This window comes from Acanthopagrus latus, chromosome 8, assembly GCF_904848185.1.
Source record: "Acanthopagrus latus isolate v.2019 chromosome 8, fAcaLat1.1, whole genome shotgun sequence".
Classification (NCBI taxonomy): Eukaryota; Metazoa; Chordata; class Actinopteri; order Spariformes; family Sparidae; genus Acanthopagrus; species Acanthopagrus latus.
The window spans coordinates 18,179,333-18,192,163 of NC_051046.1; the positions used below are offsets into that span (position 1 = coordinate 18,179,333).

Sequence of the window (12,831 nt, forward strand, 5' to 3'; positions counted from 1 at the left end):
CACACAGAGATTTTCTGTCGTTTTCTTTCCCTGGAGCTGTTAAATTTGAGGTCAGCTCTCTGAGCCAGAGGAACAAACCTGGCATTTAGTTTGTTTTTACCTTCCTGTGGAACCCGACCGTGAAAAAACACACAGTAAATAGGTCCTTCATCAGCCTCGACAGCGAGTACCTTCATCACTACAGTCACTGCAAACAGATCCGCTGTGTGTGTGTGTGTGTGTGTGTGTAACAGGGAGAGAAGCCCTGAATGTACATAAGTACATGTGTGGTTGCATATACACATATGCATCTAAGTGATGTGTTTGTACAGTCACACTGTACATGTGTGTGAATTAATCTGACGTACATGTGTGTGTGTGTGTGTGTGTGTGTGTGTGTGTGTGTGTGTGTGTGTGTGTGTGTGTGTGTGTGTGTTTGTCTGTCCACACGTTTGGCCAGCAGGTGTAAATAGGACGTGTTTATAAAACCCGTTGGCCGTATAATCACTGGGACCTCTGTTCACACCCGGATGCAGGAGGGCGTAGCAACATGTTCGACTCCACTCATCTAAAAGTGCATCGTGCCCAGACAGAGTGACGCTGTTTACATACAGTAGCTGTTTGTACGGATCAGTGAGCCATCTCACCTCTCTACCCTGGCATTCCTGTTTGAACTGTAAGTAAAACTGTACGGCACCTTGAGCGTCCACCAACCGGCGGCGGTGTGCTCTCAGAGGACCTGAGAAAAAAACACGAAGAAAATGTTTCATGAATCAAAGGGCATCGAAAACGATTTACGAACATGCTGCGCATTATGTCAGTTCAAAGCAGATTTCTACGAATTACTCAAAAAAGTACACAATGGATTGCCATGAAATATGGTAAATAGAAACAACATAATTACTTTTCAAGCAGCGCTTCCAACAAGTCAACATTTCTCACAACAAATACGCCTAAAGATGTCTTTACAGTGGTGTTTTTATTTGTAGAAAATAGTACAAATGCATAGACATTTATGATGAAAAACAACAAAAGGTACATGTATGTAAGGAAACACTTTTTCTTCTTCCACAATGGATGTAAACAAAGTAGTTTAAATATTACAAACAATACAATTACTCATAACTTCTGCTTTCTCCATCACAGAGCACTACCCTTAGTCACCCAGAAACAGGAACAAGAGCTTTCTATTTCATAAAATGGATACACAGATATTTCGGGAGACAAACAGATGTTCCAGTAAATTTCACAGCGTTAGAAAGAGTCGGTGGTGGAAGTGAATGGAAAGAGATGACAGGAAAATGCTCAACCATTAAGGTGCCCTTTCGCAAGGCACTTTGAAAAACTGAATATTCAAAAGCAACAGGACAGAAATGTTTCACACAGGATAAAGTTGATCACTCAGAATGACTTTGTATTGATGGAGCTTTGACGGGGCTTTTCCATACATATGTGCTAGCTCAGCCTGACTCGGTTTGACTCGGCAAGTCAGCCCAGTGCAGCAGGAATTTGCATTTCCATTACAAGAGGTCTACCTGCCTGAAGGTGTGTCTCAAACTAATGATGTGTTCATCTTGAATAGTGGTCAGTACATACTCTGTTTCCCGCAGTACTAATGTAGAAAAGCCATTAATTCAGTGACAAACACATTTATTTTCCTATAAATTTGTCACCATAAAAGTCCTCCGTTGTGCAGTTACTTCAAATCTTTTATTATAAAGCAACAAAATCAGGAAGTGTTGGGTTTTCCCCAGCAGGAACTCAACACGAAACAGTAAACTACAGCAGATATCTAAAAGTACAAACATGGAAACTGGAGAGAAACTAAACTTCAAACCACAGAGATTCAGGTAGAAGCTACTGTGAGCTGAACACACAGTAACTTTCAGAAACAACTTTCTCACAGGTTGCATGCATCAACGGTTAGAAGCCATAGCAAACGCACCTCGCCTCCAAGCAGAAGCATGGGCATGCTTTGGCCCCACTCCAGAGAGAGTCCATCCCAGACATGGCACGGCTCAACTCAGCACAGTAAAACTGGTATTGGAAATGCAAATTGATGCGCCTCTGGTTGATTCGACATGGTCAAAAGTGCCGGTGGAAAAGTGGACCCGAACATGCCAGCAAAATGTCCCGCACAGCAGAAAAGAGCCACTGTTTTTGATGTTTCTCCACTCGTTTAATCGAGGTTTTTCATTTACTTTGTCACCCATTTGTAGCTCGATTTGTTCTGTTATGGAAAGCTTGCAGCAGCTTTTTTTTCTTTTTGTACACTATATGGCCAATAATATGTGGACAGGTCTGCCAACGTACTTTCATGTGCATTTGATCTGGGGCTGTTTATCATGGTCAGGGCTAGGTCTCTACTGCGTTACCAATGGTATACAAATCTGCTTTTCTGTTTCAACATGACAATGCCCACATGAACAAATGGACGTCCATAAAAAAATGTTTCTTAAGAGTCTGATTGGGAATCACTTGACAGGCCCACACTGAGCCCTGACCTCAACCCAGTCTGACTCCTTTGGGATTAGCTGAAATTTCACCTGCAGCCAGACCTCATCACTCAACATCTATAGCTGTTCTCACTAACGTAAGTGACCGTTTCTCGAATCTTACAGACTGCTGTAGCTGCGTATTAATGCCAACAACAGTTATACACATACTTATGGCCATATAGTGCAGACATTTTGTCTGAGTAAAAGTAGCATCACATGATGGATATTCATAGTTTAACAGTTGCTGACTGGTAATAAAGTTCAATACTGAGACGTCTGTTACAGTCTTATAAAGCGATTAACCCAAGAGGCTTCAAAATAGCTCAGAAATGAACAAACTGAATAACTGCTAATTTGATTCCAGGCTACAGCTAATGCTAACCTCTCACACAGAGCTTTGAGCCAGTGCACTGTTAGAATGGTTTGTTATTGAGCCACGGCTTCTACCGATAACAGTAGACGCCAAATTTCAGGTACGGGGGGCGAAACCCAAAACTACGCACCCCTGGTTCCGGTGGGCCGCAGTTAGCCCGGGGCCTTGTGATAGGGTAACGGACACTCCCATCAGCTAACCAGCCGGCATCACAGCGGTCCAATCCCATCAGCCTCCAGGCGGCGTACAGCTGGCCCACTTTTGCAATTTGACTTCCATCGCTGACGCAAGCCCGGACCGCTTCAGTGAAGTTGAGCCTGGTCGGGTGCTTTAAGAAGTACACATTCCCTAAAGCAGGAGAGAATAATGAGTGGAGAGTTGTTATTGAAGGTTAAAGGGGCACTATGAAGTTTTAGAGAAGATATGCAAACTCAGAATTTACAATATTAGTAGGGTCATCATATGAACTGCCATTACTGAATAAACAAGCTGTTCTCAGAGGAAAATAATGTCCCAAGAACACTGTTTGAAGCTTGACCGGTGTCAGGGTCCGCCACATATAAAAAAAATATGAAATTGTGTTGTTCTTGAAGGTCAGATTGTCTGTTCAGTTTATTCAGTCATGAAAAAGAAGATCTTTCCCTTCCGATAAAATTTTCTTGCCCCAAAACTACATCGTGCACCTTTAAAAATGTTCACATACACTCATACTGACCCTTGACAGACGCGGTGAAGCAGAAAGCATCAAAGTGGTGGAGGAGTCGATGCCGTTGCCCGTAGCTGCGTAAGCCAGGGGCGAAGTCCACACCCCCACAGCCTGCACGTGGGTCTGTGATTGGATACTGCACTGTGCCATCAGCCAACCAGCCAGCGTTACACCAATCCAGCCCCTCCTCCCATGCTGTGAAGAGCTGCTCAAATGTAGCGAGGGTTGCGTCCTGATCCTGGCAGGCTTGCTGGGCCCCGAAGAAGTTGAATCGGTAGCGTCCTTCATGAGAATGGTAGGGGAACACCACACCTGTGTGGAGAGGAGGAGACTCTATACAAGACTTCCATGACACCCCCAAATGACACTACTGTAGCATTTCACCCTCATCAGTGCACACACACACACTCCTCACCCTGCAGCTCCAGCTCCACTGTCACACTCTCGTCCTCCAGGCCATCAATCACCTCACAGCGGTATCTTCCAGTGTCGTTCAGCTGCAGCTCATTGATCACCAAAGACATGTCGCCTGGTGCAGAGCGTCGCAGGCGCACACGGCCCCTGAAGTTACCATAGCTGCGGTGCCGGTTGCCCATGGCAACCATGACCTCAGTTTCCCTGGCGGACGCTGCAGGGGAAACGGCTTCACCGATGACGTTGGCTGGCAACCAGGACCATTTGACCCGGGTCCTGCGTGGTGTGGCCAGTTCAGGCTCGTAGTGGTAGTGACAGGGGAGAGTGACGCTGCTCCCCCTGGTGGCTGACACTGCAAGCTGCGGGGATTCCACATGCAGACGAACCCCATTGAAGTAAACTAGAAAAGATGAAAACGTGTCAAACTGTAGAATCATAACTCTGATTTGTTACAATTACAACTGAATCTAAGTCTGTCTGGTTTGTGCCTGTACTCCCTGCTGAGTGGAGCGGTAGAGATAGGGATGCACAATATGATAGTAATGTTTTTTCTGGGTTTTTTAGCCGATACCGACAATTACCTGCTTCTCTTCTAATAACACTGTTTAGTTAAAACTATTGTTAAGACTTTTTTTCCCTCCTGTCAAAACCCTCCTGGAACATGTATGGCAAATTGCAATATTGGGCTCTTTAGGACCTATCACTGCTCCTGACTGTACTTAAGTTTAAGTTTTTCTTCTTGCAAAACAGTCGTAATCTTACACCAACGGCTTCAGTTTAAAGTGCCCTCTGTAAGATTGGAGGCTGGCAAATCCAACCTGTTCTACTTGGGTCCTTGGTCCTGGAGTGATCTGCATGCCAAGCTTAAACTCAAGAGCCTCGTGTCTTTATATTAATTTAAATGCAGAACAATTGAAGTGGTCCCTACCAGCTGCAGCTGCTTCATTCATGCCTAAATATTATTGCTTTGTCTATGGACTGTATTACGAAATGTATTTGTGTGCTTTCTGCTGCTATAGTGATTTGATTTAAGGTTGCAGTTGTCTTGTCATGTCCATAATGCTGCTATTTTGACCCTGTCTTGGCTAGTTCTCACTTGTAAAAGAATTGTTGATCTCAATGTGACTTTCCAGAGAAATAAAGATATATATTTATCTATATTTGCAGTTGTAAACCAACTTTAAGGCATATACAACAACTGTAATCACAGTGTGTAGACGCTGTGCTTATCAAGTCAGTATTGGGAAATGATGCATCTTTAGGCAGTACTGAACTGGTCAGGTGTTGCAGTAGCAGTGCTTTCACTGATGTGATATGTTAAATGTGTGCTGTGACAAAGGCTTAAACTTTATTTAAGTTTCATGACATACCAGTTCTATACAGCACTGAACAAGGGGTGATTAATAAGTTCATGTCCTGAGGTAGAAGGAGTCAATTTCAGAAAATATAGCACATTTGTATTTCATGGAGCAAAGAGATCAGTGTCTTAGACCTCCAGGAAGTGGTCCACACCGGCAATAACGTCATTACCACAGTCAAAATGACAAGGTCTGAGCCTTTTCTTTTTCACCCCATTTTGGGGTGGAAGAGTAGTCTGAGGGTGTCAAATCAGCATTCCTGGATGGTAGTCATCACCACTGACTGTGGGCTTGAGGACTTATTTTCTCAACTATCCGAAACAGAAATACCACAAAAGTTTTGTCATAATCACTCGAAGAGTTGCGTTGAACGAGAAATCCTCTTTTACCTGAGGCCATGAACTCATCAATCTGCCCTCCTATAACCAGCACAACTATTCACACTTACCGGTGTACAAAAACTGAACATGCTGAACTGCTTTAAGACGGATCAGATGGGGCCAGACAAGGGGCCCCAAATAGAAAACAAACAGTTTCTAGGGGCAGGAAGAGGACTACAAACCACATCAATCCCTGGCAGAGTTTGTTTTCATAACTGGGATGTGAGCCTGGACTCCATTAATTATAGCTGTCTTCGCCCAACATGCAGGTGTTGTGATGTAAACAAACGAAGCAAGTTGTTGAGCTGTGACTCACACACACACACACACACACACACACACACACACACACACACACACACACACACACACACACACACACACACACACACACACGCACACAGGAGGACCTACTCTCTCCGTTTCCGTTCCCATTGCTGATGTCCTGGTAGTGAAATCCGTTGCTGTATGCGGGGATCCTACACTGACCGCCGGGCAGCAGCAGCAGGTACACGCAGGTGGCCAGTAGGGGGCGCAAGAGACTGAGCATGGTGCCGTCCGTCCTCTGCTGAACCAAAAGGATCAGAGTAAACACTGTGCTCCTTATACTGTTCAGCTGCCATAAATACCAGGGGGAAAATCACAGACTGGAGTCTGCATTGCTCGTGTAAAAGTAAAAGTAAAATAAAAGGAAAAATAAGAAATTAGCCTTTGTCCCAAAATAAACACAACAACTTAAATAAAGCTTAGGGAAGCCGTGTGGTTAAAAGTGATGAGAATACAATTTTAACAAATAAATCATTCTGTTTTTATCCTCAAAACAGGATAAACGAGCTACTTTCTTTACGCATTTATTTATTGAGTCTGTCCACAGTTGTTGTGGTTGTTGTTCTTGTTGTTGTTTGGCACATTCCTTTATAGCAAATCAAAATAATCTTTTCTCAGCCAAGATTGAGGAAAACCTTTAAAGGATGAAAAAAATAAATAAATAAAAATGAATGCACCGAGCTGACTTGCAAGCCACAGCAGATCGATCACATTTTCTCACATCTCAACAGGCAATAACTTCTTTGAATGTCTTTCTTCGCAGTTTTCTCCCTTAGTGGATTTATATTTAACCTCTTTGTTTTTCAATAAAGCTATGATTTAACAAAAAGGATCGCGTTTATGTCTTTCTAACGCCTGATGAGCCGCATTTCAATGAAGCATAAACATCATCTTTCTGCTCACCAGCTGAATTAAACCACCTCTGTTACATTCAGCCACACAGCCTCAAGCTAAAGTAAGCGAACCGTCTCCGGGTTTAAATCCGCCTCACGAGCATTTCTTCGTGGGGAAATAAAAAGTGTAAAGTCATAAAATAAATAAATAAATAAAAAAAAAACAGTGACTCACAGATAAGCAGTTGTCCGCCCAGCGTGTCTTCAGCTCATCCCCTCCTCATCCTCTGCTGTCTGCCGCCGAGCTCACCGGACTGTCCCGACACTCACACGCGGTGACGTCACGCGACAGGCATCCTCTTTGATGCTCCAACAGTGACGTCACTGTACACTAGCCCGTACAGCTGAGTACCAAATACAGCATCTGTAATGATACTCAGCTGGCCCATTCATAATGACAGCGAAGACACCACAGTATAAGCAGTACTAATACCACACTGTAGTACTAGTAAATAGTGTATCTCTATCTGAGTAATCAAGGTGTCATAATTAAGGGGACACTTGAAATATTTGTTCAGCTGTGTAAGTATAAGTATGTATGTCACTGGGTCCAAGTAAATCGAGTTGGCACATGACATAAATTACAATTTTTGTAGAATAAATATCCCTGAGGAATGACGCAGCTGCAGCTCCAAACCGCTTGCAAACCACAGCAAAACATCTGAACATTTCCTCTGCCGACTTTTATGCTAATAAAAAGAATCAGAACAAAATCAAAGAGGTGTTAGTACAGAGTACTCAGGCAGAATCTCCATTTTGGTAGAAGCAGCATGTCTTCGGACCTATGTAGCCAAAAGGTAAAGAAACAAAAATGAAATTAAGAAGAAAATGTATGAGAGAAGTTTATTGTATCTTCTTTCCTTCCCTATTAATCAGGTCATGACCCCTCGTGTTTATCTAATGACCCTTTGGAAGGGCCTGACCCCCAGGTTGGAAATCATTGGACTATATTATGAAACAGTTTAGTTTTAGTATTAGCATTGCTGCAGCTATTCTTTCTGGGGTTCACAACATGCTTTACATTGTGACATCAAAACAGCTGACACATGACGTTATGCAATGAACCACAAAACAAGATAATCAGGACAAGACTAACACAGAGATAAGACAGCTGCTGACAACACAATAGAATACAATGACATCCAGTCAGAATAACCACCAGCGTTGGATAAGATTCCTTAAAATACTATGTTTACACATTCAAAATCTAATGATGTCACATATAATGACATATCAGACAAAGGAGACATTTCACTGCCATATTTCTACTCTTACTGAGCTCATTTTGGTGATTATACTTTCACTCAAGAAGGTTTTTGAATGGAGGACCAGTACTTTGTAACACCTCTTTATCTTAAGTAAAGGAATTCAATACCTCTGCTACCACTGGCTAAAAAAGAAGATACCAACAAACACAACATCTATGGCAATGCTACTTGCAGTACTCGCACATTTAATAATATGAAGTTCAGCTTGACCTGTAAAAGTGACCTGTATCTTTTTGTAGATTTATTTGAATGGTGACATTTAATCATAAAAAATTGCATTACGTAGACCAATAATGAAATCTGCAGATCACCACAGATTAACCAAGTGAGCCCCAGCAGACTGATCATCAAAGCAACACAATGACAGCCACAATAAAACATATCTGTTTTGATCTTTACTGTTCGGTTGTTAATCATCTTCAGATTGCGACAGGACTTAAAAATGGAACGATTATTTACACAGTGACAGTCAGACTGTGATTAAAGAGCAGTTTCAATGTTAGCTGGTAGTGATATCCAAATGAAAAAACAAAGTTATAACATTACGTGTCTTAATTGAGACAAAGGATAGACAGAAGTCAAGAAATATTGACTTATACCAATACCTGTACAGATACTTTGACCACATCCCCCCATCTTGCACACAGATGCAACCTAAACTCTCTTTGCATCACTGTTTAAAGCTAATGGGGGTCAGGTCAGCCCAGACGAACCCTGTCTTGACCTTGTCTCATCCCACTAAGAATACGGCCAAACCCAGCTTATGTTCTTTTCTGCTTCCTCTCAACCATCTTTCAGTCAAAACGAGCAATCGTGGGTGTGTAACAACGGGACAATAACATTAAAAGCCTGGCTTAAATATGCTGAGGCTTCATGTGAGCGTTCTTTTAATACCCTGGGGATTTTATGAGGTTTAAGTCCATTTAACAGCAGAGGAAAATCCTCATTAACAGTTAACGAGGCAGGTGTTTTTTTATTGCATCTTCTCTGGATGATGCAACCCAGAATGGCCTGTGTCTGGAGTTTTAATATACAAATGAGAAAAACTCGTATGTGCCATCATAAATCTTTGTATAGAATTTAAATCCTTTAAATGTTAAATGTCGCGTGCGTGACGGAGACACTCTGTGACCGAGAAAACAGCACATTTTATTTATTGCAGCAAATAACTGAGATTTATTTAGGTGTCAGCGCTGTTCAGTCTGCAGCTCTGTCGAACACCGCCAGCTTCTGTATTCGTGGTATGTTAAGGCCGACAGAGAATATTCCACGCCCCTGTTTTGCCGTGGCCTCAAGTAACACAGCAAATATTGCCACATGAACTCCTATTTCAGTCATTAGCTGAAATAATAGCAGCCGCAGTGGAAAACAGGAGCAATTCCAGTTCCCCTCTGGGGCCGGAGGGAATGTGCTGCTGCTGCACTGCCGCCCGAATATCTGAGTGAAGTCTGGCTATCACGGTGCAGATGGAAATTGCCCTCCTGACACGGGCATACGTGTTATTGTCTGACACGACACGGCCATCCCCCAAAAGAGCCACAGCATTTAGACTAACCCAAAATAAAAGCCTCAGTGAGTCCTGCACGCAATGCTTTCCTCTGCGGTCAGACCCCTGCAGCCACTGATGTTGTTATAGGGACTTGACTGACACCCAGCCGACATAACAAAAACCCAAGATCACCACGTTTCGGGAGAGGGGGCTGTGATGGTGGGTTTGTGGATGTTCAGTAAAAAGCTGCCCCAAGCCCCTGGCAAACAACCAGGACATTTCTTTGAAATCCCCTTTTTGAGGTCAGCAATCAAGGATTGTTAGAGTACAACACTGATTATAAAATTAGTCTATTTACGACAGTCTCATGTTTCTGCCATTTGCTCTTCATTCTTTAAACACAAAGTTGTATTCCGCCAAATACTGCTTCCAGTGAAACAAAAGAGTCTCTCTGTGATGCTGTATTTAGGCACAGCAGTGCATTGTGCTGCATGCTAACAATAGCATCAGTGGTGGAAGAAGTTTTCAGCAGATCCTTTCACTCACTAAAAACAGCAGTACCACAATGTACCACAGTGAATGTACTCAACAACAAGTTCAAGTCCTGAAATCAAAAACATACTTAAGTAGAGGTAAGTAAGAAAAAGTGTATCAGAGGTAAAAGTACTCAAAGAGAATCAGACCCTGTTAGATTTTTACAATTATATATGATGTTTATGGTTAATATTAGTTTTGCATAAGGCTGTTCTGTAGCTGAAATCTGAATGGTTGATTCTGAAATGTAGTGGAGTCGGCATATAAAGTTGCATAAAATGAAAATACTCAGAGGAGGACTATCATATTTGACTTATTTGTATGCCTAAACAAATTAAATAAACGAACTCTCCTCTTTTCATGACTCAATAAACAAACTGACCTTGAAGGACAACACAGTTTCATGCTGTTTTACTTTGTTTATATTTGGCGGACCCTGCCATCTTTCTAGCTTCAAACAGTGTTATGTGGACCTTATTTTCCTCTGGGTAGAGAGGGTAAATCTGTAAAGTTACATACCACCACCGAAAACCATTGTAGCATGCTGATGATTAGAAGGTATAATGTTCACAGGGGTGATTATATTACTTTCGCAAGTTAGGCGTGACAAACCAGTGTTCAAGATGCTGCTTCAACATTTGTAATTGTGAAATCATTGGACACAATTAACAAGATATAAAGACATTTTCCAGTGACAATTTAGTGGCAACAAAACTAGATTCCTCTGATAAGACATATGATATATTACAGGTGTATTAGTGGTATAGAATCAAGCAAGCTAAAACATGATCTTCTCCTAATCCTAACCACATATCTGTTGTGCCTAAACCTAACCAGAGCATAAGCGCGGCATTGTCACAACATAAAACTGAACATAAAGAAAAGTAAAGGCCGTTCTTTTAAAACTAAAAATGGCAGCCTGATGGGAGCTAGATAATAAGTCATAAGATTAGAAAACATTTCAGGATTTATCCTCTGGGAGCAATAAATGTAGGTAAGAATAATTCATGGCAATTATTCTTGCAGTTGTTAATAGACCGCCATCTGGACCAAAGTGGTGGTCCCAAACAACATTGCTAAAAAACTATAATGTATCAAAGGAGGAGCAGCCCTCACAAAAGCTGAACAATTCTCTGACTTTACACTCAAAAGGCATCTGAAACTCAGTTTGAGTTTGCGTGACCCTGCAAACAGTCAAGTTACATTAATGTTACAGTCACAGCTAGAAGACGATAATCATCTAATGGCACGAATCCCAGATCCGGGATCAACACCAACATCTCATCAGTTGTGGTTTGCCTCAAGTCGAACTCCTCATGCCAGTTAACCCTCTGTTTCCACCCTGTTGTGCTCCACCTTCTCAGTCCTTTCTTACTTTCTTTTCTTTCCATCCACAAACCCACGACTCCTGTCCAGAGCAGCTACAGCTCCTCCTGCTACTACAAAGATCCATCTGATTCTGTTCTTCCCTACAAACTTGCACAATGGGGAAACTCAGTGAACAATGTCATGACTCTCACTACAGTCACAATATCAAAAGTGTCAGAAACATTTTTTCCACGTTTGTCACCAAAAGAGGTTGAACTGACTCAGTTAACATGTCTCTGGTGAAGGTTTGCGTAAAGGTTTTGAATATTTGCATCTTCACTCACCACCGACAATGAACTGAACACCATGAATTACAGCTCTGTTTCGGTAAACCCTTCATACTCACTCCTTCTCCTCCCTCTCTCATCACTTCCCTGCACTGTCTTCATTACCATCTAAAATATGTGCTTTGAAAATAGATCTCTATCACGGGTTAAAAAAAAAATGGAATTATACCTTTTTTTGCCACATCACTAGTGTCGTATGGCAGTGCTGAAAAGTCAGTCCACTGCTTTGGTCCATTTCAAAAACTACAGCTATTTACGATTTCAAGAGGATCAGTTCTGCTGACTTTGGTGATTGCCTGGCTTCTCGTCTGGTGCATGAGGTTGACATTTGTGGTTTTAAGTGAAATGTCTCCTTGAGTCTCCAGTGATGAGTCTCCAATGATCCTGTGACAACTAGTTTTCACATCTCCACCGAATGGATCAGTATGATATTTTGTACAGACACTCATGGTCCCCAGAGGATGAATCCTATTGACTGACTTTTCATCGAGAGCCAACATGTGGTTGATTGTTAAGGTTTTAGTACAATGTTCCGAAATTATTAAGGGAGAAATCTGCCTTATGGACACGGAAGCAAAGTTTGTTTCATGTTTCAGAAGCAAATTTTGGCAGCAAACCACTGATATGTTTACATTTGCATGTATCATATGTACCAATTATGCAAAATGTGTCATAGTCCAAAGTACATGTTTTTGACCTGACTTTGATATAAGACTGTAGCTGAGATATTGAGGATATTTTTGAAGAGAGGCTGTGGCGTTTCAACACTTGTAAGCTGCTTCCTTCTTTTAAAGGAAACCTGGTGACAATTTCCAGATGTGTTTTGTGCCCGAAGCTAACCTGACCATTATCACAGAAATGTCACAAGATCACATTGAAACGTTAAGTTGCAACATATCAGTTGTTTGTAGATACATATATTGCCAGCATTGATCGTGGTGACTGCGTTGACTTCCT

General features: G+C 42.0%; 1 protein-coding gene across 3 annotated transcripts; it reads right to left on the reverse strand.

The window, feature by feature from the left end:
• Positions 1-386: 386 nt before the first annotated feature.
• On the reverse strand, positions 387-7,194 carry hapln3 (hyaluronan and proteoglycan link protein 3). 3 transcript variants are annotated; one of them, XM_037105856.1, is made up of 6 exons: positions 7,104-7,194; positions 6,123-6,273; positions 3,972-4,370; positions 3,566-3,868; positions 2,981-3,198; positions 387-718 (listed from the first exon to the last, which is right to left on the reverse strand). In XM_037105856.1, the coding sequence occupies exons 2-6, from the start codon at positions 6,256-6,258 to the stop codon at positions 710-712; spliced, it is 1,065 nt and encodes a 354-aa protein (XP_036961751.1). In that variant the 5' UTR covers positions 6,259-6,273; positions 7,104-7,194; the 3' UTR covers positions 387-709. The 3 variants fall into 3 exon arrangements, with proteins under 3 accessions (XP_036961751.1, XP_036961749.1, XP_036961750.1); XM_037105854.1 differs by lacking the exon at positions 387-718 and having other exon boundaries at positions 958-3,198; XM_037105855.1 differs by lacking the exon at positions 387-718 and having other exon boundaries at positions 958-3,198; positions 6,123-6,276; positions 7,104-7,178.
• Positions 7,195-12,831: the final 5,637 nt, after the last annotated feature.